We start from the raw sequence: 26,400 nt of genomic DNA on the forward strand, positions 1-26,400 counted from the left end.
TCTTTTTGTCTTACATTTTAGTGGCTCAGAGTAAAAGTTAAAGAAGCTTTTGAAAACTTATCTGAAAAAACTCTCCAAAGAATTAAAAATAAAGGAACAAATGAACAAAACTTTTCCATTTTTAGCCCTCCCAATTCGTCAAATTAGGTCCTAAATTAGGGATAGTGTCACTATACACAATTACATTAAATAATTGAGAACGTTATTGGTGAACTAGCTTTACAGCTGACCTTTTCATTAACAAAGAAAAAAGGAGTAGAAACAATAAGAACAACCTTTAAGGACTTGACCTTCACTTTTGTCGCAAAGATTGTTCAGAAAGCCTGTTACCTTGAACACTTGAGCGCCCTTCTATCCAGCATGAAGCTCCTAGGAGGGTGATTTATAAAAACCACTTTCCACTGGTGGGGAATGGTGGTGGTAGCAGCTGAGTAAGATGAATAGGGCCCAGCCTAATCCCTTTTTTTTCAGTGTCCCCTTAATTGGCTCGCTGATTTACTGCCGTGGGAGCCTGCAGCAGGCTGAGGTGACCACACTCGGAGAAACGGGCAGATGTGTGGGTTGTTGAGCTTGATGCGCTGTGACAGTGAGACATACTCTAGTCAAGTTTAATTCTTGTAGTTTCAAACCCCTTTCTTCATAGTGATTAACCCATCAGGGGGGATCCTAATGATTTTACTGCACAGCATGAAGGTTTGACTCATTGGAGTGATGCTGAGGTGTTTCTGTCAGGTTACAGTCAACAAATGGAGCTCTTTTTATTCACTGCTTCATGCATGTTAAGTAAAATTAGACACAATATGCATAACAGCAAACTTACTTGAGCTATCTGCTCTAACAATGACTTCTGAAAGGTACTTTACATTAAACTTTAAGGGAATATTTATATGAGTAACATAATTTTAAAAAAAGGGTGTTATGCATTCTTGGAAAGTCTGATAAAAGTGTAGGTATTTCCCAGGCCTGGATAGATGTGGAAAAGATAAACTGATTGGTGTCAACAACAATTTGCTAAACTTTTGAGAAGCAATAAAGTCCCAAGCTCTTTTTTAAAATGTTTTATTATTTACAGTTTTTTTTCCTATGAACAACTCAAATATTCCTGATCCAAACATATCAGTTCAGACTTCATTTGCATTTCACCTGGTTTTCCCTTCAGGTTGGCTTCATCAAGCCACACCCCATCTTGACACAGATGCAACAGGAAGCCATGGAGACCACGCTGACCTTTGATTCCTCAGTGATGCCGATGCTATGCCCTCCCGTGCCATGGACATCGGAGAAGTTTGGCGCCTACCTGCTCACCCCGGCTAAGCTGATGCGCACCACGCATGGGGCCACGCAGCACGAGGAACTGCTGGAAAAGTGTCCGAATCTCCACCCAGTTTTTGACTCGCTCAACCAGTTGAGTAATTGTGCCTGGAGGATCAACAAACCGATTCTGGACATAATCATCTCGATCTTTAACGACCGGGGCAGTGATAAGCTGGACATCCCTCCGCCTCTGTCAGAAGCCCCTAAAATACCCCACTTCAACCCTCAAGACCCCGCTTACCTAGCCAGCGAGAAGGCACACATGAAACGAGAGGTGATTAATGCTAAGAAGAAGTGTAGCGAGATGCACAGCCTTCGAATGGACGCTCTTTATAAACTCTCCATTGCCCACCACATGCGGGACAAGCTGTTCTGGTTTCCCCACAACATGGACTTCAGGGGGCGCACCTACCCATGTCCTCCGTATTTCAATCACTTGGGAAGTGATGTGACTCGGGCGACGCTCATGTTCGCTGAGGGGAAGCCTCTTGGTCCCAAAGGTTTGGACTGGCTGAAGATTCACTTGGTCAATTTGACGGGGTTGAAGAAGAGGAGCTCACTGCAGGGACGTCTGGAATACGCCGACAGCATCCTGGAGGACATCCTGGACTCTGCAGACGACCCTCTGAACGTTAGTTCACCTTCATTTTTTGATCACTATTCCCAGAAAGTGTGTTAAATTATAATTGGCTTGGTAGAGGGTGTCTGCGCAGCTTCACAAAGTTTTAAACTAATGCATGTAAAATTAAGTCTTTAAAATGTCTTAGTATTAGATACGTAATACACAAGATTAAACAGTAATGCAAAGACAACATTTAAGAGCTGTGATTAACATATTAAAGGCCAACTTACTTTTGAAATGAATTTAAGTTTTTAAAATACTTTATATTAATTTGAAAAAATGTTGGCCCTTAATATGTTTATCACATTTCTTATATTTTGTCTTGACAGGTCTATTTAGTCTCGTATATCCCTTTCATGCATAGTGGTCACTACAGTGGACAGCTATCTAAAAGCCATTTTCTTGTGCTTCCTGTGGATTTTTATGTTATAAATGCACACAGACCACTGAAGTGGACACTAATACATCATAAAATATACCATCAACTACTGGCCATCAGCTGCAAATGCAAGAAATTATTTTTGTTAAATACAATATGGCCGACAGACAAAAAAGCTTGAGAACAGACCCGGTCCCTCCTTCTACTGTAGACGACTCTTGCAAGTAAAAAAAATATTGTGACATCAGATAACCCCTAAGGAACAATACTACTGATGTATTTTTCAAATAACAACTTTGTATTTGGACAAAATTACAATTGATCACATAAAAATAAAAAAAACAATTATTTTTACAAAAAAAAATTCCTACCTTTTTTATGCCTTAAGAAAAAATTTTTAAAAAATGGAAAAAAAATTTTAAAATATGGAAAAAAAATTCCCCCTCCCATGGGCCCACCACCCGTGGGAGGGGCCAAAGGGGTCGGGTGCACTGTGTGATGGGTGGCGGCCAAGGGAGGGGACCCTGGCGGTCCGATCCTCGGTTGCAGAAACTGGCTCTTGGGACGTGGAATGTCACCTCTCTGGTGGGGAAGGAGCCGGAGCTAGTGCGTGAGGTCGAGAGGTTCCGGCTAGAAATAGTCGGTCTCACCTCGACGCATGGCTCTGGTTCTGGAACCAGTCTCCTTGAGAGGGGCTGGACATACTTCCACTCTGGAGTTGCCCAGGGAGAGAGACGTCGGGCAGGAGTGGGCATACTTGTTGCTCCCCATCTCGGCGCCTGTACGTTGGGGTTTACCCCGGTGAACGAGAGGGTAGGATCCCTCCGCCTACGGGTGGGGGGACGGGTTCTGACTGTCGTTTGTGCTTACGGGCCGAACGACAGTTCAGATTACCCACCCTTTTTGGAGTCCTTAGAGGGGGTACTGGAGAGTGCTCCTCCTGGGGACTCCCTTGTTCTGCTGGGGGACTTCAACGCTCACGTGGGCAACGACAGTGAGACCTGGAGGGGCGTGGTTGGGAGGAACGGCCCACCCGACCTGAACTCGAGCGGTGTTCTGTTGCTGGACTTCTGTGCTCGCCATGGATTGTCCATAACGAACACCATGTTCAAGCATAAGGGTGTCCATATGTGCACTTGGCACCAGGACACCCTAGGCCGCAGTTCGATGATCGACTTTGTCATCGTTTCATCGGATCTGCGGCCGTATGTCTTGGACACTCGGGTGAAGAGAGGTGCGGAGCTGTCCACTGACCACTACCTGGTGGTGAGTTGGCTCCGGTGGCGGGGGCGAAAGCCGGTCAGACCTGGCAGGCCCAAACGTGTTGTGAGGGTCTGCTGGGAACGTCTGGCGGAATCCCCTGTGAGACGGAGCTTTAACTCCCATCTCCGGCAAAACTTCGAACACGTCCCGGGGGAGGTGGGGGACATGGAGTCTGAGTGGACCGTGTTCCGTGCCTCCATTGTCGAGGCGGCCGATCGGAGCTGTGGCCGCAAGGTTGTCGGTGCCTGTCGCGGCGGCAACCCTCGAACCCGTTGGTGGACACCTTCGGTGAGGGATGCCGTCAGGCTGAAGAAGGAGTCCTATCGAGCCTTTTTGGCCTGTGGGACTCCGGAAGCAGCTGATGGGTACCGGCGGGCGAAGCGGCATGCGGCTCGGGCGGTTGCTGAGGCAAAAACTCGGGTGTGGGAGGAGTTTGGAGAGGCCATGGAGAAAGACTTCCGCACGGCTTCGAGGCGATTCTGGTCCACCATCCGGCGTCTCAGGGGGGGAAGCGGTGCAGCACCAACACTGTTTATAGTGGGGATGGTGTGCTGCTGACCTCTACTCGGGACGTTGTGGGCCGGTGGGCAGAGTACTTCGAAGACCTCCTCAATCCCACCAACATGCCTTCCACTGAGGAAGCGGAGCCTGGGGACTCTGGGTTGGGCTCTCCAATCTCTGGGGGCGAGGTCGCCGAGGTGGTTAAAAAGCTCCTCGGTGGCAAGGCCCCGGGGGTGGATGAGATCCGCCCGGAGTTCCTTAAGGCTCTGGATGTTGTAGGGTTGTGTTGGTTGACGCGACTCTGCAATATCGCATGGACATCGGGGGCAGTTCCCCTGGATTGGCAGACTGGGGTGGTGGTCCCCCTGTTCAAAAAGGGGGACCGGAGGGTGTGCTCCAATTATAGAGGGGTCACACTCTTAAGCCTCCCTGGCAAGGTCTATTCAGGGGTCCTGGAGAGGAGGGTCCGTCGGATAGTCGAACCTCGGATTCAGGAAGAGCAGTGTGGTTTTCGTCCTGGTCGTGGAACACTGGACCAGCTCTACACCCTCAGCAGGGTCCTGGAGGGTGCATGGGAGTTCGCCCAACCAGTCTACATGTGTTTTGTGGACTTGGAGAAGGCGTTCGACCGTGTCCCTCGGGGAGCCCTGTGGGGGGTTCTCCGGGAGTATGGGGTACCGGGCCCTTTGATACGGGCTGTCAGGTCCCTGTATGACCGGTGTCAGAGTCTGGTCCGCATTGCCGGCAGTAAGTCGGGCTCGTTTCCGGTGAGAGTTGGACTCCGCCAGGGCTGCCCTTTGTCACCGATTCTGTTCATCACTTTCATGGACAGAATTTCTAGGCGCAGCCAAGGTGTTGAGGGGATCCGATTTGGTGGCCTCAGGATCTCATCTCTGCTTTTCGCAGACGATGTGGTCCTTTTGGCTTCATCAGATCGTGATCTGCAGCTCTCGCTGGATCGGTTCGCAGCCGAGTGTGAAGCGGCCGGGATGGGGATCAGTGCCTCCAAATCCGAGGCCATGGTCTTGAGCCGGAAAAGGGTAGAGTGCCTTCTCCGGGTCAGGGGGGGTGTCCTGCCCCAAGTGGAGGAGTTTAAGTATCTCGGGATCTTGTTCACGAATGGGGGAAGAAGGGAGCGGGAGATCGACAGGCGGATTGGCGCAGCGTCTGCTGTCAAGCGGGCGCTGTACCGGTCCGTCGTGGTGAAGAGAGAGCTGAGCCAAAAAGCGAAGCTCTCGATTTACCGGTCGATCTACGTTCCCACCCTCATCTATGGTCATGAGCTTTGGGTCATGACCGAAAGAACGAGATCGCGGATACAAGCGGCCGAAATGGGTTTTCTCCGTAGGGTGGCTGGGCTCTCCCTTAGGGATAGGGTGAGAAGCTCAGTCATCCGGGAGGGACTCAGAGTAGAGCCGCTGCTCCTTCACATCGAGAGGAGCCAGTTGAGGTGGCTTGGGCATCTGGTCAGGATGCCTCCTGGACGCCTCCCTGGTGAGGTGTTCCGGGCACGTCCCACCGGGAGGAGGCCCCGGGGAAGACCCAGGACACGCTGGAGGGACTATGTCTCTCGGCTGGCCTGGGAACGCCTCGGGATTCCCCCGGAGGAGCTGGAAGAAGTGGCTGGGGAGAGGGAAGTCTGGGCCTCCCTTCTGAAGCTGCTACCCCCGCGACCCGACCTCGGATAAGCGGAAGAAGATGGATGGATGGATGGATGGAAAAAAAATTCTGACACAAAGGATCATAATTCATGTATGAAAGGAATATTTTATCTGTTTTTTTTTCTCGTGGGACTTTTCTGTCAAACAAAAGCCTGAGTCACACTCGGACATCTTCGTTAAGTTCTGTGACTCAAAATGGTTGAGGCTACTGCTAACTCACTGCCAACATACCCTTGCTGGCTAGCTAGCTTTTTTATTTAGATCTATTATGGGTAACTGTCATGGGATAAACCCAAAAGTTGACTTTTGGGGTCTCTTATGGGTCCGAACTGGCAAATTTATTGCCACTTGGCTGGACAAAGTTCATACGTTTTTTTGGAGATATACAGTAGGTCTTAAATTTCATTCATAGTGGTCTTAAATACGAGTTGGTGAAACATGCAGAAATCCTGCTGGTAGAAATTTCTTTAAAATGACTAAATACACGAATTGTGTAGAACAAACAGTAACCGATATTTTCTGCATATGTTTATCTAAGCAATCTGTAATGTGTGTGTCTTTTTTTTGTCTCTTTTTAGGGTAAAAAATGGTGGATGGAGGCCGATGAGCCATGGCAGGCACTGGCCTGCTGCATGGAGATAGCCAACGCCGTCAGGTCACCCGATCCAACTAAGTTTGTCTCTCAATTTCCTGTTCACCAGGTACTGAGAAAAAAAATAAAATAAAATAAAAAATACTTGCAGAAATTCCAACAGGTGTCTCAAAGGAGGAAATATTATCTTTACCAAATCTTCCTATTATTTTATTTTGACAGCTCTACTTGGTGTGGTCGTGTTGGTTATTGCTTGAGGCATAAATAGGGTTAAAAATGCATGTGACTGCTGACTGTGAAATTGTTTAATATTGTTATTTGTCTTTACTATATGTTTCCCTTCCCTGTTGGGTCATTATTGTAAATAAGAACTCATTCTTAATACTCCACCTGGTTAAGTAAAGGTTGAATGAGTGGATGAATGAATACTCAGTCCTTCACTGCCTTGTTCATCAACGAGCCTTTTCTCTTTCAGGACGGCTCCTGCAACGGTCTCCAGCACTATGCTGCTCTTGGCAGAGATGTTATCGGTGCGACTTCAGTCAACCTCATGCCCTGCGAGGTGCCCCAGGATGTATACAGCGGCGTAGCACAGCAGGTGAGCAGTGGTGGGCTTTTTGTGTAATTTACCAGCATTTAGTTCCAGTCTTTACACTGCAAAAAATTGACGTTACACAACAGGACACTGGATTTTACGAGGCACGCTGAAGTTGCTAAGTGGTTATTATTCAGATGACTCACTAAGTCCCAAAGTGAGTGACAAGCTGAGCATGGAGAATATTTTTTAGGTTTCTAAGTTTAGGTCTTGCATTTAAAAGTGCTTAGTTTCTCTTGCTCTGTGTCAGAGTTGAGGGAGAGAGAAGACACTTTGTTGTTCTTTTAAAGTTTTAAAGTTTATGTATGTGTATGCATGAAAGCACCCAGGTTGCAGAAACACTTAAATTGGTCCCAGTTGTGACTTTCTGGCATTTCAGAACAACAGGATTTGAACTGAACCAAGGCCAAGCCTCTGCTTCTCTAAGGGCAGTGACTGTAACTTCAGACTAAACTCTATACATTTGAGATTGCTGCAGAACTCTGTTTTGGTGGGCTTTGTCTTCATCTGGGCTTTGCAGTTATTATTAGATTATACTGTTCATGACATCAAGCATTAAACGACCATACTGGAATAAAAAAAAAATCTTTCTTATTCATGAGGGCAAGTTTGTGTCTCTCTCTGGTAATAGCCACGTAATTTGAGACATACAGTGAGAGCTGCATGTCTCAAATGCATTCAGTTTCTAGAATGGAATAGAATAAAAATATTCTTTAACGTGGGGATATTCAGATGTAACAGCAGCAAGTTAACGGTAAGTAGAAGCATGCATATTCATACAAATTTAAAAAGTACATAAAAATAAGAACTAGAGACTGTACAGTGAGGACAAATTTACAACATAGGAGAAATATACTGTACAATTATTATTAAGCATACCAAGATTTAAAAAAATTTGAAACTGAGTTTGATCATTTGAAGAAATAACAAAATATTCTTACATATTTGTGCATTGAAAAAGAACATACTACATACAAGAAGTGAAAAAAACAACAACAAGGATGTGCAAAAAAACAACAGGAATATAAGAACTTCTTGAGTTTGGAGCTATGTTGGTTATAGTTTTACAGCTGCTGGAAGGAAGGATCTGCTATAGTACTACTTTGTGGACTTAAGATGTAGCAGTTTTATGCATGGGGTTCTAAATCCATTAATCAATTTTTCAGTGCTATGCATCTCAGATGGTAGGATGTGTTTGTGAAATATTTTGAATATATGAAATATTTTAGAGTTGACTAGATACCAAACATAAATAAAACGTGAGGCATTGAGCAGGATTTTAGTGTGATCTCTTTAAATATCATTACCTGGTGTTCTCTTGCAATGTAGATGTGCAAATATGTGGATTATCAGGGGATTAAGATGCATCTAATGCATCCACTATGTCTATAATAAAATCCCAATTAACTCCATTGAAGCTTGAGTTTGTAGTAAGACAAAGGGTTAAAATTACAAAAGCATTACAATGCTATGTGCAAAGCACGATATTCTCAAATTCCCTTTAATAGCTTGACTGACATAGAAGACATTTTTCTGTCTCCAAAAAATGTGTTTCAGGTCGAAGAGCTGCGAACTCGCGATGCTGCAAAAGGCCTGAAGATCGCCCAGGTTCTGGAGGGCTTCATCAGCAGGAAGGTGGTCAAACAGACGGTGATGACTGTGGTGTACGGAGTCACTCGTTACGGAGGGCGCCTGCAGATAGAGAAGAGGCTAAAGGAGATTGATGAGTTTCCCAAGGTACAGTAGTGGTTGAGCTGGTGATGAGTGAACACACTGTTCACTTGTATTTTTAGCCTTTAATCAATGTGATGTGACGATGAGGGTCTCTTACTTTTTCCTCCCAGGTTTTTTTTACTTACACAGGGAGTATTATTGCAACTTGAGTCATTTTTATCATTGTGATCTGACCTGCTATAAAATTAGATGTGGGACTCAATTTAATTACCGTAAATCCATTTAATTACTTTGATGCTTTGCAATTAATTAACTGAATTGTATTTAACACAACAATCAAAGTTTTGTAATTTCTTTAAAATTCATTAGTGATTAAATCAGAAAAATGTTGTGCCTTCATTCTATAGTTCGTTCAAACACACATATTCATATTCACTGAGAAACCAACAGCTTTGTGCTTCATGTAATTCTAAACTCATGTAATTATGTCGGAGAAAAAATTCAAATATTTTAACAAGGACAACTAATATTCACTAATTTAAAAGTCCAAATGGCATGTAATCTTACATTGCACGAGGAGATTAGAAGCGTTTGTTTTGTAACATTTTTTTTCTGTAATTAATTAATCAATTAATCTGAATAGAATAGTTGAAGCACCTGCACTAATTATAACCAAGGAACATTTAAAAGACTTGGATGCATGGACCAAAAATCTGACATTTACTTTGATGCTGCACAATATCTTGAGCATTTTTTTATGTCACGCTATCATGTGTACAATATCTCTATTGAAAACGAGCTTCTCTGTATAGTTTTTTTGTGCTGTAGAAGTTAGAATCTGTTATAAAGCACATTTTCCGATTGAGATTAATGCTCCTACATATGGTTCATGTTCAACAAATTAAACAAAGAAAACAAGCAAATGATCTTGTTTAAATCAGGTCCTATAATTAGCAATAGTTTTGTTATTTTTATTTTTGATAATTGCTTTGAATTTCTGATGTTTCTGTATAGTCTGGAAAATATGGAAATGTGTGAAATAAGAGTAGAAAAAAACATTTGGTTCCAGGTTTTTCCACCCGTCCGCTCATTCTGACATGGAAAAGTATATTCACCTGGTTACACAGAGTGATTCTCCCTCCCAATTAACTCCCTTGAAGCTTGAGTTTGTAGTAAGACAAAGGGTAATCTGAACAGTGCAGTGAATGTCTGCTGTATGCAAGCATGTTGCGCCTGTTGTTTACTGATGTTTTGAGGCCAGAAATGAACAAATCAAATCTTGCCAAAATGAGTCAGACGTGTTGTTTTCAACATTTATGCACTTCGACTGTTTAAGATTTTCATCCAACAATTCTTCTGCTTGATATTGTGTCTATATATTTACGTTAAATCTATTTTTAGTTCAGGATCACTATTCTTTGGACATAAAAGGATTTCATGTGAATAATTGCTTCCTGGGTAGGGGAATGGTTATCTGTCAGACATTCAATGCTTATTATCTGTCCTACAGTTAACTTAATCTTAAAAATACTTGAAGGAAATGACACATTTCACATAGAGGGCATCAGCAGAACGCCTCTCAGCACATAAGCCTCACAGCAGTGTTCTAAATGACTTCTGCTTAATATCCTGTATTGGTTCTAACAGGGAATTGGGTGGGCCTATAATTGTGACTGATTACGGTGGGGATGTGCTTTGAGCAGGAGGTAGCACCTACTGTGGAGATCATGTTGCTGTAATATGAGGATAAATGCAATCCAATGTCCTGCAATTTATATCCATTACTTCCATTACACTTTGGATTTGCTACATTAAGTTCAACAATAATAGTAACTATGAGCCAAAAAGAAAATAATTTTAATTTCATTAATTATTTAGATGTAGCTTGAATAAGAGGTTATTATTTTTTTGCGTTTCAGGAGCACGTATGGGATGCGTCACATTACCTTGTGCGCCTGGTGTTCAGTGGCCTGAAGGAGATGTTTACGGGAACCAGAGAGATTCAGGTGAGCCAGTTTCAACCATGCAAACATTTAACTGGTATTTTATTCCAATAGTCTAACAGTTGTTAGACATTGTGCCTCCATCTGTTTCTCCACTTTTCCCTCACTGAAAAAGACAAAAGAGAAACGGTTCCAAATAAATCCACCGTCCACCTTTCTAAGTCACGTAGTTGCAGTGGATCTCGAAGGTCCTGAGGGCTACAAGTTAAATCCCATGTGGATGAGGCTTGATGTAGCACATCCTCCGGCTGCTCAATGAGATTGACATGAGGATTTTGTAAATAGGGGTTTTCTTGAGAAGACATTATGTCGACGCATAATGTGTTGCTAGGGGAGACGTTACAATCAGGGTCCACTGTTGATTGACCTGGTTTAAAATCTTTGTTTTTCAACTTTGTTCTTACACATTGCTTAATTAATTGTTGAGAAGATTGGTTTACATAAACTGCAAAAAGCACCTAGCTGTATTACGAGGTGTTTTTTCCTAAGGTGTTACTTCATAATTTTTGAGTGATCATTTTTGGATCACTCAAAACTAGAAAAACTGCTTTATTCAATAAAGAGCTTCAATTTAGCTGAAAAGTTACACAAAATATGCATTCGTCTTAAATTTATGCAGTTTGAAGGACTTAATCAGCATTCATATTGCGAACTGCTATAAATACTGCAATCATTCTTACCTCTCAGTTGGGAGTCAGTTGCTACATATCGATTGCTTTATTTAGACCTTGTGAGATCTTACATTTGCCTTTTAATATGTCAATTTTCATTGTGAAATATGTTTAAAACTATGACAACAAACTAACTCAACATTAATTTTAAAATTTATCCTTAATTTAAATCCTAGTGTTGGTACCTTTTATATTCAAAAACTCAATTGATTTAGGTAATGTTTCATTAAAATGGAGATGGTGAGTGAAAATAACAATTTCAATGTTTTGGATTTAGTTGGTTTGCCAATCCAATTGTCTGTTTCAATTGGCTGTGATCAGTGATGTGGGGGTCAAATACAAATGATGTGGTTTTTTCCCCTTGTTTATTTTCATTGAAGGCATCAAACCTAGAAAAAAAAACAAAAAAACATTTTTGTTGCCAACCAACAGTATGTACTTTGTCATATACTGTACAAGATTTGTGAGTTTAATATCACTCACATAAAAGTTAGGAAGATGACATTTGTGACCTTTATATGGGCCAAAATGAAAATGAGTTTGGCTCTGCTTTAAACTCTGCTTTGACCATGTGTCCAGTCCCCACATTCATTATCCTTTAGCCTCCATGAATTTACTGACAGATGTCCATGTAGTTATTCTTTTACTTTAGTGTCTTTGCTTCAAATACTTTCTTTTGCAGAAACACTTGAGTTGCTTCAAGTTCTACTTCTTGGTTGTAGCACAAATCTTTCTGTTTGTGTGCATCTGTGTGGTGAGGCAGTAAAGCTTCCTTTTTTGGAAAATGGTTTCAGACACTTGTGCAGGCAGGATTGCAGGTTTTATAGCGAGCGTCAGCTTCTGACCTGTTCCACAACAACCCCGCCACAGTTGTTGGCCTGTCTTTAAAGCAGAACAGCAGACTTAGGGCTGAAATCCAAAGATCGCTTCTTGACGCAGTAGCTGGCTGACGTTTCTGTGTTCTGTGGTTGAAAATGTACCAGAGGATCTATTTATGGGTCTGATTTATTAAATTTTGATCCAGCAGACCATGACAGCTTTATCTCAGTGAACTCAGTGATTTGAACAAGTTTACATACACAAACACGCACATGCAAGCATGGATACGACCATATGCGCATAGCAAATATTTAGCGGATCCCGGGTACTGAAAGTCCTCTGAGTTTACTCATCAGTATGTATCCTCTATTTTTGTTGTTGTTGTTGTTGTTTTTACCACTGCTGGTGTCCTTCTGTTGCAGGACTGGCTGACAGAAAGTGCCAGGCTCATCTCCAAGTGTGGCTACACTGTGGAGTGGGTGACACCCCTGGGTTTACCGATCATTCAGCCTTATCACCGCACACGCAATTTAGTGGTAAGTCTCACCATAGTACTGACTTTCCACTGCAGAGAATTGATTTAACAGATATTTGAAAGTAGTCAGTCAGGTGCTGCTTCTTGTAAAAGTATTTCTACACTTTTAACCTGTTCAACTAAACCTTTATTGAAAGTCTAAATTTGTGCTGACTGTCTTGTCAGAGCAAAATCTTTTTGCTTTGTCCATTCCATTCCAGCTTTATTATGAAGTACTACAAAAACAGCACAGTACCAAAACTAACCAAAACTAAAACAAGCAAAAGAAATACAATTGTTTATTTTATATCCTTTGCAGCTTTTTTTCCAGAGGAAATAAGACTCACAAAATTATTCAATCAATACAAGTTTTAATCTTCCCATTGCATCAGTGTCTCATCCGTGATTTTAAGCTGTGTTTTTGTAGATGCCGTGTTCGTCTTGGGCTTTCCGAATCTCTCTGGGTTTGCTGCCGGAGTGCGCCACCGATGGTGTATTGCGATTATTTTAAGTGGTGCAACTTTAATAGACCTCAGCAACATGACCTGTTTTGTTTGTCGCTATGGAGATCCTGACAGTAACACATCTTGGAGATATAACATGATGACTGTGTGCCAGCGTGTCTGCAGATAACACAGCTTCGTGTGTGTTATACAAACCGGGAAGTGTTCCTGTCTGTATGAATAGGGAAAAACGGTAACCTCTTAACTTCTTAATTGTTAATGACGTGAAGGGCGGAGGCGGACATGTTGCCGATCAGATAAGTAACTCATGAGCTTGCTCAGCATACAAACTGCTCTTTTAGTCTGACTTCAAGCATAAGGTTGTCTTAGACAGGAAATGCCACCGCGGTAGCAGGTGCAAATGACTTAGAGTGACAGATGGTAAATCCCCTGAGAGAGCTTCTCTCTCTCTCGCTGTTGGTAGTGATTTTCTTTCCCTGATCTGACCTCCTTCTTTTGATTTACAAAAGGGACCAGAAAGATGCTCCTTTTCCCTTCAAGGCCTAAAAATAAACAAAATAGTAAACAAACAAATAGGTTAAATGAGATTTTACTGATAATTTTCTTGATCTGCTTCAATAATTCTCTAATCCAGTTGCATCACTGGGCAACAAAAATGAGACCATCTTGTAGAAAGGTCACCTTTGCAAAGTATAGCTGGATTAAATTTAATCTCTCAGTCTCCTCGCTGCATCTGAAATCCAGGGCCGCTGCGTTCCTGTGGGTTATCAGTAATTACACTGTAGATAGAAGGCTAGGGTGGAGATTAATGCTGTGTGGAAAAAAATGAAAAAAACAGAAAATAAGGTGAAAGTAGCGGGTGTTTTGTCGCAGGAGAATTGTTTGTGTATATCTGAGGGGAAATGTAGGAAAATTAGAAAAAGATGAAAAAGGCCATGAACAGACTTTGGAGAGGGCCCCTTACTAGACTAGAAAACACTAATCCAATCAGAGGTCACTTTGGCTCATGTTTTTTTATAAATATATATACTGTCCCCTCCACCCAGGGTAGCTGTAGTATAATCTTTCTCAGCGGATGCTAACTCGAGGGAATCGTCAGATGGATTGGCTGGATTTGACCGGATTTGTGGGTTTATAGTGTGACTAAAGGCTCGTGATCTAATGTCCTCTGTGTGAGAAGAATTAGTCTCCTCTGGGTTTCACTGATCCGGCCTCTCTAGTGGAAAAGTTTTTATTAAATACACGATAGCTGCTGGTGGCCTGTATAATTTGCCTGATTGGTGTCACAAGCCCACTGAGGTCGCAAAAGTTGAACGGACTCTTTCACCAGCCTTGGATGGATTTTATGACACATATGTAAAAGCTGCTATCGCTTACAGTTCCTTCACAAAAGTATTCAAATCCCTTAGACCTTTTCAAATTTTATTATGCTACAACCACATTTTAGATTGTAGAGTGGTGCGTTTGAATTTAGCCTCTTAACTAAGAGGCTAAGAGGATGGATGCTTCTCCTTCCATCCTTATGGCGCTTTTTCTTCGTGTGGCTTTCCATTGAAATTCATGAAATGTATCTGTAAATGTCAATGTGATTCCATTCGGTTGCCTTACATGGTTTTTTTCTGACTTTTTCAGAATCTTGTGGCATTTTGGGCCGAACTAAATATGCGGTTTGCGTTGTAATGGTATCACCCTAGAAAAGTTATGTTTAGTGGGGATATGAACAGCTATAGGCCAGCGGCGGTGTGGCTAGGTGAAACAAAGATGATGGAAAATAGAAAAATATTGCTGTAATATATAATTGATATGTGATGCTCACCTTCCTCTGATGAGTGGAAGTAATTATCTTTTACCCGGTTACCTTGTGAGCATCTGTACCGTCCGGAGCTTAACAGTGATTTTGACTTTAGAAACCCATATCTGACCGTAGGGCAATCCAAGGTCTCCATCTGTCTTAGCAGCATGGATTCAATCAACTCCCTACACGGATCATACGCCCCTTTCATACATTATAATACAAGGTAGGGATTTGATTTACAGTATGGCAGATGATAATTCGCATTAAAAAAAGAATCACTTTTTTTTACCTGTTCCATGTTTAAAGTCAAAGCTTCTCCTTATACCTCTCACGCAAGTCCATCCGGAGATTGGATGTTAAAGGGAAAAAGGCAGATTGTCTCATCATCAGTCCATCTACATCCATGATTGTTAAGATGGCAGCCATGTCACTAAGTGATGGGATTTATCCTTCTTCCTTTGCTTCTGTTCTTAAAGCTTTCTCTGATTGTGTGAATCTGTCAATCAACACACAGCCCCCTTTAACCAATTGACTAGAACCACCAAAGCGAGAAGCGTTATGACCCCCTAAAGCTAGGCTCAATGGTCTTTCATTTGTGCAGCTGCTCCCACCTCTCTTCCTCTATGTTCATCTTTCCCTCTTTAATGTATTCAGGTGGTCTTTTCTTTCATAGAAAAAAAAAGATAAAGAAAGTTGTTAGCAGTAAACCCTGTAGAAACCCTTAAGTAGCTACCTCTGTTTCAGTGGTTTCTGGTGTCAGAGGAAATGGATAATCTGGACAAGAGTGTATATGATGGCAGATAAAAAATGAAAAATAATGAAAAGAAAAATGTAATTTAATGTTAGACAAGCATCACTAGTGGCAATGTTATATTTAGCTCTCCCTTTTTAATGCTCTCTGCACACACTTTCAGCTGCATGGCTTATTATATAGTATAGTCTGCTCATGTGTATTTGTCTAAAAAAAATATATACTATAATATAACCATCTCTAATGTTGGAGTATATGTCATAAAATAATTGTGTATACATCCCTACTTTGTCAAAAACCTTCAGTCTGCTACTGAAGGAGCTCTCCAGTTCTGAAGGACAACCAGTTCAAAATCTGGACATAAATCCAGTCTCCATTCAGCCCAACTGGGATCAACACTGGGATTAATTTCATAATGAATAATGAGTACAATTATCAATCTTTACATCTACAAATGTGGTAAGAGTTATACCCCAGTTCTTTCCTTTGGTCTATCCCTTAGAAATACTTTAAAGCTTAGTTGTTTTTTTTCTAGGCTCTGTGAAAACAAAAGGAGCCCAAAGCAACAAACGCATATGTAGAAAAGTCTTTTCTGTCATTTAGCTTATGCCTAAATGTTTCTTATTGTACGATTCTCTGTTAAAAATTTCCATTATGGGCTTTGAAACTGTCATTGAATGTCAAAAGTCCAAAAACAGCATGGTTCTCGTTTGTGGTTAATTCTCACACCTAATACAGACTCATCTAGAAATAATTCCTCAAACAAAGCTTGTGTGAGGGTGACCAATTTACAGAAGCCTCATCAGATGTTATTATAACCAGAGGTATTGATCCTGCAGTTTCAACCCTTTTTTTCAATGCTTACTTGGCTACAATCGATGTTTAGGATCACTGAGTGTACTTCTGACGAAGGGTCCAGTTCTCCCCTTAAATGTCCTCTTCAGGTGACAGGGATGCGTTTAAAAAGCTTTACAACACAGAAGAGAGCTTACAACAAGAAATGTTTGGTTTCTTTTTTACTGGGACGTCGTTTTAGATCCAGAATAAATGTGAAAGTGGAAAGAAGATTTATCCAACAAGCAAGCAATCTGGATCACGACTGAGTTTATGTATTTAAATTACTTTTTTCTTTTCATTAAGTCATAATGGCAGTAGTTTTTTTTTTCAATACTGGATTATGTTTAAAAGGATCTAGAATAAAAAAAAAAATCTCTCCTCCACAACAGTTAAGATTTGTAGCCGCTTAGTAAATAATTTGAGTTTATCAATCAATTTCCCCTCAGAGAAACAAACAGAGGAACCCAACGCAGTAACTTACCGGGGATCCAGCATGCTGCTTAATATGGATTAATTATCATCACTTGGCTGTCTGTGATGCAGCTACTTGTACTTGACCTCAAAATCAAGGAAATGGATGCAAATTAGTCCTCATTAATCACTGGGAACAAACAAACACATTTTCTGTTCATTCAATTTACTGTGGCTAATTTAGCTCTGAAGCCTGCTACCGATGTCTAAAAGCACTTTGATTATTTACAGTGCAGATAACTGTGTTTGCGGCACCCTGAATATAGTTTAATTGGACCTTTCAGTGCTGAAGCTCCATTTCGTCAGTGAAATCACTAAAATGTGCCCAGGCGGGGTAATGGAGAGGGAAACACTAGGATCCATTACCGTTGGCCCGGCTCAGGGTAAACACAATAATAGCATGAGCGTATATTGACAGGAGGTATGCTATCTGTTGCCAGTTTTATCTATGGGTTGAGAGTCGCCTAAAAGATGAGAGATGAGAGTCGCAGCGTTGCCGAGTTTAGGCTAAACTCATTCTTGGTACAGCTACAAGGGGAGCCCTCTGTCTTTTGGAAATGAAGAAAGGAAACACAGTATAATGAAGACGAACAGCAGAATTTAAATTGTGTTTATTTGAAGCCAGCTCGGTGTGCATGTACTAGCAAATGGCCTGCTCTGGTCAATTTTCCTCTCTCTTCTACTGATGGTTTGTTATAGGGATCAAGTGGATAATAGCGCTCTCTTCGCTTCTTCCCGTACTTCTTCTCTCAGGAGTGCTACGCCAATATGGAACTGCATTGTCAATAAATGTGCTAACGTATTGCCTAGAGTAGAAAACACCACTTTTTACACTATTATCAGGAATGGCATGAGAGGATTTTGACCATATCATCATTATATTGTATACTATAAAATCTCCAACTCAAGCTGTATAAAGTGGAGTACGTATTAGATTTAGACATATCAGGTGATGTGTGTAATAAAGGAGGATGTGACCTGTGGAGAACAACAAGCATCAATGTGTGCAAAATTATTGACTCAAAAGACTGCTGTCTTTACGGCAGCAGGAATTCATTTTCTCCATGATGTCCTGAACGAAATGCTGCCAATGTAACCCATGTTCATGTTTTATTTTTACAAAATATCAAATAGTACTTTAATTAAGAAACATTTATTTACCACATTTTGAGCTCTACAAAAATTGCATATGGCAGTGAAAACAAAATCTATCTTTTTTCACTTTTTATGTTTTGTTTGGGATGTTTAAAAATATGGGTTTTTTTCTTTTGGGGGGGGGGATTGGCTTTGGTGCTATGAGTTTCTATTGTAGTTATAAATACATTCTGACCTTATTTATCCTATTCTTTACTTAATACTTTAATGGCCATGTTAACCAACTGTTCCACTAAATTAATTTCACTGTTTTTGTTTTCCAGCTGAAGAGTACCATGCAACATATAAACCTCCAAATCAGCCACGACACTAAAGAGTAAGTCCCTCTGTAGATTTATTTCAGTTTGTCTGATCTTATATAAACGCTGACCCAGCAGATACAGTGAGACCACATTCCTCTCTTGTAGCACTTTGTGACATTTGTCACTAAAATGTCACCAGTAAGTTTGATCGTAGTGACCTGGAACAGGAGCAGAGAAAGACCTGGTGTTTACTGCATTGATTTCTGATTTCATGTAGAATTTATCGCTACAAGTTTTCAAAATGCAGCTTGAATAAGCTTCCAGGTTCCAGGACACACTTTGGTTTTTGTCCCATGGAAAATGTTTTAGCTCTCACTGATTCCATTAATTTCTTATTTATTTTTTTATCTTTTGGGGACCCCAACATGTTTCTGGCCATCTAACAAGTTTTTCTGACAAAAATGGGTAAATAGAGACAGAATATTTCAAGGTAAAGACAATCCAAACCAATGGAGAACCATGTAGAAAATGTAATTTTCATTAAACATTAAGCTGCCCTTGCCAACAATAACTCCTATCAAGTGTTTATTATACCTAACAGTCAGTTAGGGGGTTTAAGCAGAAAGATTGTATGACAGCATCTGAATCAGATGTATGCCCAGTTTTTGACTTGACCACTCCAAAATCGTAATTTACGTTTTATTATTCAGACATTAACTTACCAGTACAATTTGGATCATTGTACTGTAGAAGTTATGGTTCAATCAGTTCAGTTCTCCAGCGCTGAAAGAATTAAATCAACCTCTGATCACCATGTTTGATTGTTATGATGATGTTTTGCACCATTCATAAGAGAATTGTCCACCTTCCTAAAAGGTCGATTTTAGTCTTGACAGTCTACAGAGTAAGTCTCGGGGATCATCATCATTATCAAGATGTTCATTTTTGCTTTGTCCTGCTCTTATTTTTAAATTGTGAAGACCCACATTAACTGAGGCAAGTGAGACCTGCAGTGTTTTTGTTGCTGTTCTGGGTTCTCGTGCAATCTGCTGGATGAGCTGACAGTTTTTTATGATTGGTAAAGCATTGTCGTCTTAGACCAAAAAAAATGAAACTAAACTTTGCAGTTTCAAATGTGCGCCCACAACGGTTTTATTGGTGGACTAACCCTAAACAGTAGCACACTGGTTCAGTACCACACTTATGTTATGTTGGGATCAATATTACCGTTTTTGTGGAAAAAAGAGCTTCACTTTCTGTACAAATCAGATAAACTTGTCTTGGAAAAAACGACTCCAGTGACCTAAAAAAAATAAACCAGTCTATAATTTCCAACTTGTCTTCCAGATAGCATTGACATGGTACAAACATTTGCATTTTGCATTAGTGATTGCTACGCACAGTTTTAGTAAATAATTGGGTTAAAAGCAAAAGCTCTGTAGCGGCAACACAAACTAATTCATATCGATGTTAAAAGAGATCTGTTCTGGTAATCACAAGGGAATGTTAACGTGTTGCCTGCTCTGTTAAACTTCCAATCTTTGTTGGCTTAAAGCTGCTAAAGCTAGCAGCTGCTCTAGACATTAATAAGTTTAACAAAACAATTATATGAATTAAACCGCATTGATTCAGATAAGTTTTAAAGACGAAGCTTCAAAATGAAGTCTACTTCCTCTTTGATGAGCATTAAATGTCTTAAGTGTTGAGGGGAAAGTTTGAAACAAGCTGGAGTCATAAGAGGTGAGAGGAGCAAAACACAACAAAGAGAGACAGACTGAGAGACAGGAATGGTAAATGAAGTAATGACAGCGGCAGAGCAATGGAGACATGGCCCAGAAAGACTGACAGCTGTCCTCTTCACTCTGACATCCACCACTCTGCAGATCCTGCCTTGTGAATATGAAACAACAGGCAGAGTGGAGGGAGAGCAGGAGGGCGGTGGGAGTCAAGAGTTGAGAGGAAGGAGACAGCTCTGCCTTTTTTAACTAAAATTGAAGATCTGCTGTCAGCAAAACCATCACTGTCTGAGTGGAACTTGACAACATCATTACAACTTGCTTTGGTCTCGCATTAAAAACGTATCTTCTTGTCTTTACAAACCACCATAATATTATGAGAGCTTACTAAAGCTCAGGGTATCAAATCATCTATTTAGCTGCTGAGTTAAGACCGCATGGTGTGCAGGGTTCCTGGGGATTGATTTTTATCAATTTCCATGTCTGAAGTCTGGAAAACAAAGTTTTATGAATGTACCTCTTACATACATTTAGAAATAAAACTGTGAGTTTTAAATTTTATTCATATTTGCCTCATGATTGTTCTTGTGCAGCTGCAGTTTTTCCTTGTACTTCTGGGTTTAAACCTGGATCAAGCATGGCTCTTGAATTGGGTTTCCTATAAATGCCAAACAATGCATTGACATTTCATTTTGGTGGCCATTTAGTGAAATGAAGGTGTCATCAAGATGATCCAGATCTTAACAATTTTTAGCTTGTCAAGAGTTCAAAATAACAGCACAAACACTGAATCAGGAGCAACCTTCAGGGCTGTTTCATGATTTGTGTGTGTGGGGGGGGATGCAACTTGTGGAATGTCTGGACTTAAATTCCCATGATGTCCCACAAATCGATGAAAATACCAAGAAAATTAAGTTAGCAAAAAATATTTTGAAATGGAAAATTGTCTGTGTCATAAGGAGTGTTTAATCAGCAAAATTAAAAGTTATGAATCTGCTGGTTCAACTCGTTGGCAGTTATTATAGTAGATGGTAGAAGTAATCTTTTATTCATCAGTCCTGTCATGTAGGAGACTTTTCCAGCTCATGAAAGCGGCGTGTTGCTGTTGTAATTTCTCTGGAAAATATTAGCCTCATAAATTCTTTGCTTCATGAGTCAATTTCATTAGACTTTCCATAAACGACGTACATAAAGACTCCTTTCATTGGTTTTCTTCTTCTTGTAATGAATAATGTGTGCAGAACATTAGATTATGTACTGACGGAGCAACATGCGGTAGATTTTGCCTGAAGTAAATGCATTGTGTTGTTTTTTTACAGTAAACAGCAAAGCAAAGTGTTATTAGGTATTTCTACTGGTAGATCTTTGGTGGAGTAAATGCAGCATGATTGGAAGAGAAAAGCCTGCAATAGATAAAGATTAAAATCTTGATAAAAGCTTGATTTGAGAATTATTCATGGCTTTAAGTCTAAAGTTTAAACCTCTACATTATGTTGTTTGTTTATATGTATTCATAAGCCCAACTCAGGACTCTGATCACTAATTAGCTTAGGCTAAAATGCTGTATAGTTTGGCATCACATTATTGTAAATGGAATAATGACGCTTTACATTATTTTAGCCCCAGAAGAAATAAAATTAGCTTCTCATTTGATGCATTTTTGTTTTACATATTTGTGTTAATATGCGCTGAGACTGAGAAAGCCATCAAACAGTGAAAATCTCTTAACCGTCCATGATTACGCGTGTGTCTTTGCATTGTGTCTCTCAAACCAAGGATCAGGAAAAACAGACAAAGCTTCTCATGTTTTCACAGCAGAGCGTGCTCTTAAATGAATATCCAGGTGTCTTGTTTTTTCGCACAGCTCGATCCCTGAACAGCAGGACTAAAAGCACTCTGACAGAAGGCTAACATTTCCAGGCCAGAAGAAAAAAACAAAAAACAAAACCTGCTCAGACGAAAAACGAGAGTGACAGACTGCCGTGGTGTGTTCCTGCCTGTGTGTTTGTGTTTCAGCTTTGGGTTTTGGCTCTCTCTGCTCTCTTTGCATTTCCATTAGAGGAATGTTCTGGTCTGTGGCAGCCCAGAGGATTTGAATGGCTCAGGCTCGGGTAATGGGAATACAGGAAGGGAAAGATTGACACGTTGCTGTTTTTGCTGCAGGTTTCATCACCAGAAGCAGCGATATAAAATTTTTTATTTAAAATAAATAAATACATTTAAAAAAACAAAACAATGTGAGCACACATGAGCTATATTTCTAGAATCTACTCAAATGAAGTAGATGAGTTCAGATTTGCAAGACGATCTGAACTCATCTCTTGGAGGTCAGGATTTCAAAACTTTTCAATAAAGTCTTTAGAAAAGTTTTTTCCAAAATAACAGAGGGTACATTTTACAGTGAATATCGGTAAATATTTGACCGTGAAGGTGTCCTTACTATAAAAGCAGTGAGAGACGTCTCCAAAGGTTGACGCACACTCAAACAAAACAAACGGAGGAACCAGAGAGACATTCAGTCTGACCTGAAACAAGCACCATACACTGTAGCAGACGCTGCACACTGAAGTGAGTAGGGCTCCATCAGAAAATGTCAAGGGGAGAAACGGTATAATAAAAGAGAGAGACAGACAAAGACTGAATCAGTATTTGCTGAGACACAAGGGATGTAGCAGAGGGTGTTGGTTTGGATTACAAACACATTTTGGAGGAAAATGTGTTCTCCATTGCTAGAGAGCTAGATTTGAAGAGAAGGGTTTAGCTCTTTGACTAAGGAAGCTAATCGAAATACCAAGTTGGTAACAAAATACCAAGACACAATACGTTATTGGTGATAGAAGTGAGTCCCGACTTTTAATGTATCACCAAACCCAAGACACTCTTAAATCCACCTTTTAATTTTTGTAACTGTGGATGAAATACTAATATGGAAAAAAGTTTGTGCCCTTGTTAAAGATGTGTAAAAATCCATAAAATATCCATCTTTTAATACGATCATATAGTTTCACATTGAAGACGCACAGCCATTAATTTAATCACATTTACTTTTCAAAAATCCTGTTAAGAAAAAAATCTTTTTACAAAATCCCAATTATTTGTACCAAAATCCTCAATAAAATAATTGCAACCAAATCATTTTTTGTCTTTATGCTTTGCTTCTTATTTTTGTCATCAGCCTACGACTTTTTGTTTGCATGGGCCACGAATAGAACATCATCATTTCCACCCACTGGCTGCTAGTGTGGACAAGGACGTACATTTATCTTTCCACCGCCCAGCGTGAGCGGGACGAAAAAAGCTCGTGTGACCGTGAGAAGTGTAGCAAATAGTGTGGTCACCATGGTAACAATAACATTACACCCCTAAACAACATGCTGAGCTGTTGTTTAGGAGTGATTCCTGAAAAAAAGGCCTTTTCTGTCCTGTCATCATAATTGTAAACACCAGAATCGGCTTCATTCGCCAACTTTGTGCGCACAATCAAGGAGTTTGACTTTGATTCTGCTTGAAAATATAAACATATGAAAAGAGAAATTAAAAGTAGGCATGTGGAGTTTGTCAAACTAGACTGAAACTGGGAATGAGAAATGCTCTCCCTGTATGCCTCAGCCTTGTAAAATGTTATGGGGTAAGACCGAGCGCTGTCCTTGTATGACCTCAAAACAACAAAAAAAAGATTTGCTGACAAATGTTTATGAATAGTAAGCTCAGATATCCTTAGACGTCGTAAGAACTGCAGGATTTGAACTACAAAATAGTTTTTCATGTTCTCTTGGTTGCCTGTGGCTTTTCAGGAGGCCCGACACAGTAAAACAGAAGAATGCATTCCCGCCCAACTTCATCCACTCTCTGGATTCCACACACATGATGCTGACTTCACTTCACTGCTACAGGTATTACTGTTCAAAACATAACATGGAAAAACAAAGATCTAGTCCTGGCATTACTCACAAAACTCATTTTTCACATATGCAGCTTTTTACTTTTGCGTAAACATAATGTCAGAGCAATGGCTGCACATAAAACAGACCTTGTTAATGTTAGAGATTTGTGAGAGATGAGATCTTTCTAGTCACAACTGATGTTGGCTTTGTTTTGACATTTATGGCTGGTTTTTAGACGTTTTCTAACGCCTCACTGCCTCTGCTCTCATCCTCTCTCAGTGCCGGTCTGACATTCGTCTCGGTTCATGACTGTTTCTGGACCCACGCCCTCACCGTGGACACCATGAACAAGGTATTACGTTACAGTCACCTCCTGTGTCCTCAACCTTATCATCCGTTCACAGCTGCTCCTGTCCGATCTCGATTCGTCAGTGTTGATGATTTATTTGTGGATGTTTTTGGGGGGCTTTATTGAAGCTGAAGATGGCGAAAAGTGACTCAACACTCAGAGCTTTGTTTTCGATGTTAGAGGAAAGATGAGAGTTTTTTTTTTTTAAAGTACCAAGACACTGAGGTTGCAGGCAATCGAATCAATTTGTGCCATTTTTGCGACTGGCACTTTTGCTATTGCAGACACTTCAGCTAAGTGATGCCACTGATACAGACTTCCAGTTGTCGCCGGCTCATACATTTTCAGGCTGCAGGGAGCAAACCGAGCATGTCGAGCTGAATAAACACCTTCCTGTCTCTGCATGTCGAAAGCAGATCCAGACTGAGACACGGTGCGGAATAAAACGGATCAAATTATCACAAAGCCCCAATTTTCTGTAGCGACGCCTTCAGAACAAAGTCGCGGTTTTATGTCTTTGCCTGATCTCCAAGGAGTTAAAGGCACTGAGGCGGGCTCCTCTCACTGCATTTGTTCTCCATCTTTTGATTGGAGGGGCGTATGCCTTCCTCGTTACACAGGTAATTGAACACAGCCGGAGAGCAAACGGGCACCAAATATCTTCATCATCTAAAGCAATTGTTTAAATGATAACCAGTCTGTTCTCCATCCTCTTTTACTCACTTTGGGGCTGTGAGCAGCCTGCCCAGGATGTAATCAAGAGCGGGATTTACTGCATGATAGACCGACCAATCGGAAAAATTCAGAATTCATGAGGAAATTGACTTTTGCTGCATAAATCATTCAAATAATGCATAGAATTTATTTTTTTTTTTTTCCCTGAGACCTCCCTGATGGTTCCGGAGATGTGGGCACAGCTGTGGATTTTAATTGGGTGGCGGGCGGCTTTGCATGGTTAGGAGACGACTTGCGCTGTGTTTTTATGCTTTGAGGAATGACGTAAATGTTTTTCTTGCCCTCATATTGCTGTTTGCTTATTAATCTGACCTGAGTGCAGAAATTCTGACTTATGAATCATTCAGGTACAATGAGAGTTTCTCAAATGTCTGTTTTTCTTTGGGGTTAGCATGGTTATAACCAGGGATTAAATTGGAATTGCAGGTTGGGGGGCTATTAGGGGGTGAACTATAGACATCCACAGTAATGGGAATGTTTATACCTCCTCCTCTCTACTGCACAGATTGTCAAGTGTCTCTTTAATGGCGCCGGCTCAGCTGGCTGCCTGCAGACACAGCTCCTGCTGTAACTGCGAAATAATTTCCCTGCTGGGATGAATAAAGTAAAAATTATTATTATTATTATTTAAATGCATTTTATTATATTTTTTTTAATCTAAGATAGCATCGTATTTGAAGCGGGCTATTTCACTCCTTTTAATAAATATGAACTATGTTTGATGAGCTAAATATTTCTTAACTGAAGACATGTCATTCAAATCTTTATTCTGTGTATAAATGTTGATTTCATAAACTTGGAACAGTGCGTGACTTGGAACAAACGTTTCACACGTCAGACAGTGTTTGATGTTCTGGCCATAGTTTTATCCATGATCCAGGTGATTTTAACAAATTCAGATGTATTTTAGATTTTGTTATCATTAAAGGCCTGCATGGTTGGTGGTAGCACTGTTTCCTAGCAGCTAGAAGGTCCTGGGTTCAAATCCCAGCCTGGGTCTTTCTGCATGGTGTCTGCATGTCTTCCTTGTCCGGCTTCCTCCCACATGATTGTTAGGTTAATGGGTGTCTCTAAATTGTCATTATGTGTGTCGGGGTGTGTGTGTGGGCGTGTGTTTGTGTGGTTGTTTGTCTTTTGTGTTTCTCTGCTTCTTTGTTAACCTGTCTAGGGTGCACCCTGTCTCTCCCAAAGACTGCTAGAAATGGGTACCATTCAATCTCCACTATTAGTAAAATAAATAAAAGTGCTTTATATGGAAAAGGATCAATATGGAAAATAAGAACAGGAAAACTAATTGCATTTCCAGACGTTATTTCCTGTCCGCATTGTCTAAAGGTTACATTCATTCACATAACCACATACCACATAACAGT

At 40.8% G+C, this 26,400-nt stretch overlaps 1 protein-coding gene across 1 annotated transcript in view; it reads left to right on the plus strand.

Annotated features, from left to right (window-relative positions):
- polrmt (polymerase (RNA) mitochondrial (DNA directed)) overlaps positions 1 to 26,400 on the plus strand; it is a 48,836-nt gene that overhangs the window by 17,130 nt on the left and 5,306 nt on the right. Inside the window, exons 10-18 of the mRNA XM_028028509.1 lie at positions 1,160 to 1,945; positions 6,319 to 6,441; positions 6,808 to 6,930; positions 8,485 to 8,664; positions 10,521 to 10,607; positions 12,517 to 12,630; positions 18,345 to 18,397; positions 23,854 to 23,952; positions 24,223 to 24,295. Coding sequence (XP_027884310.1) covers positions 1,160 to 1,945; positions 6,319 to 6,441; positions 6,808 to 6,930; positions 8,485 to 8,664; positions 10,521 to 10,607; positions 12,517 to 12,630; positions 18,345 to 18,397; positions 23,854 to 23,952; positions 24,223 to 24,295 — 1,638 coding nt within the window. The remainder of the gene's footprint in view (positions 1 to 1,159; positions 1,946 to 6,318; positions 6,442 to 6,807; positions 6,931 to 8,484; positions 8,665 to 10,520; positions 10,608 to 12,516; positions 12,631 to 18,344; positions 18,398 to 23,853; positions 23,953 to 24,222; positions 24,296 to 26,400) is intronic.

This window comes from Xiphophorus couchianus, chromosome 9, assembly GCF_001444195.1.
Source record: "Xiphophorus couchianus chromosome 9, X_couchianus-1.0, whole genome shotgun sequence".
Classification (NCBI taxonomy): domain Eukaryota; kingdom Metazoa; phylum Chordata; class Actinopteri; order Cyprinodontiformes; family Poeciliidae; genus Xiphophorus; species Xiphophorus couchianus.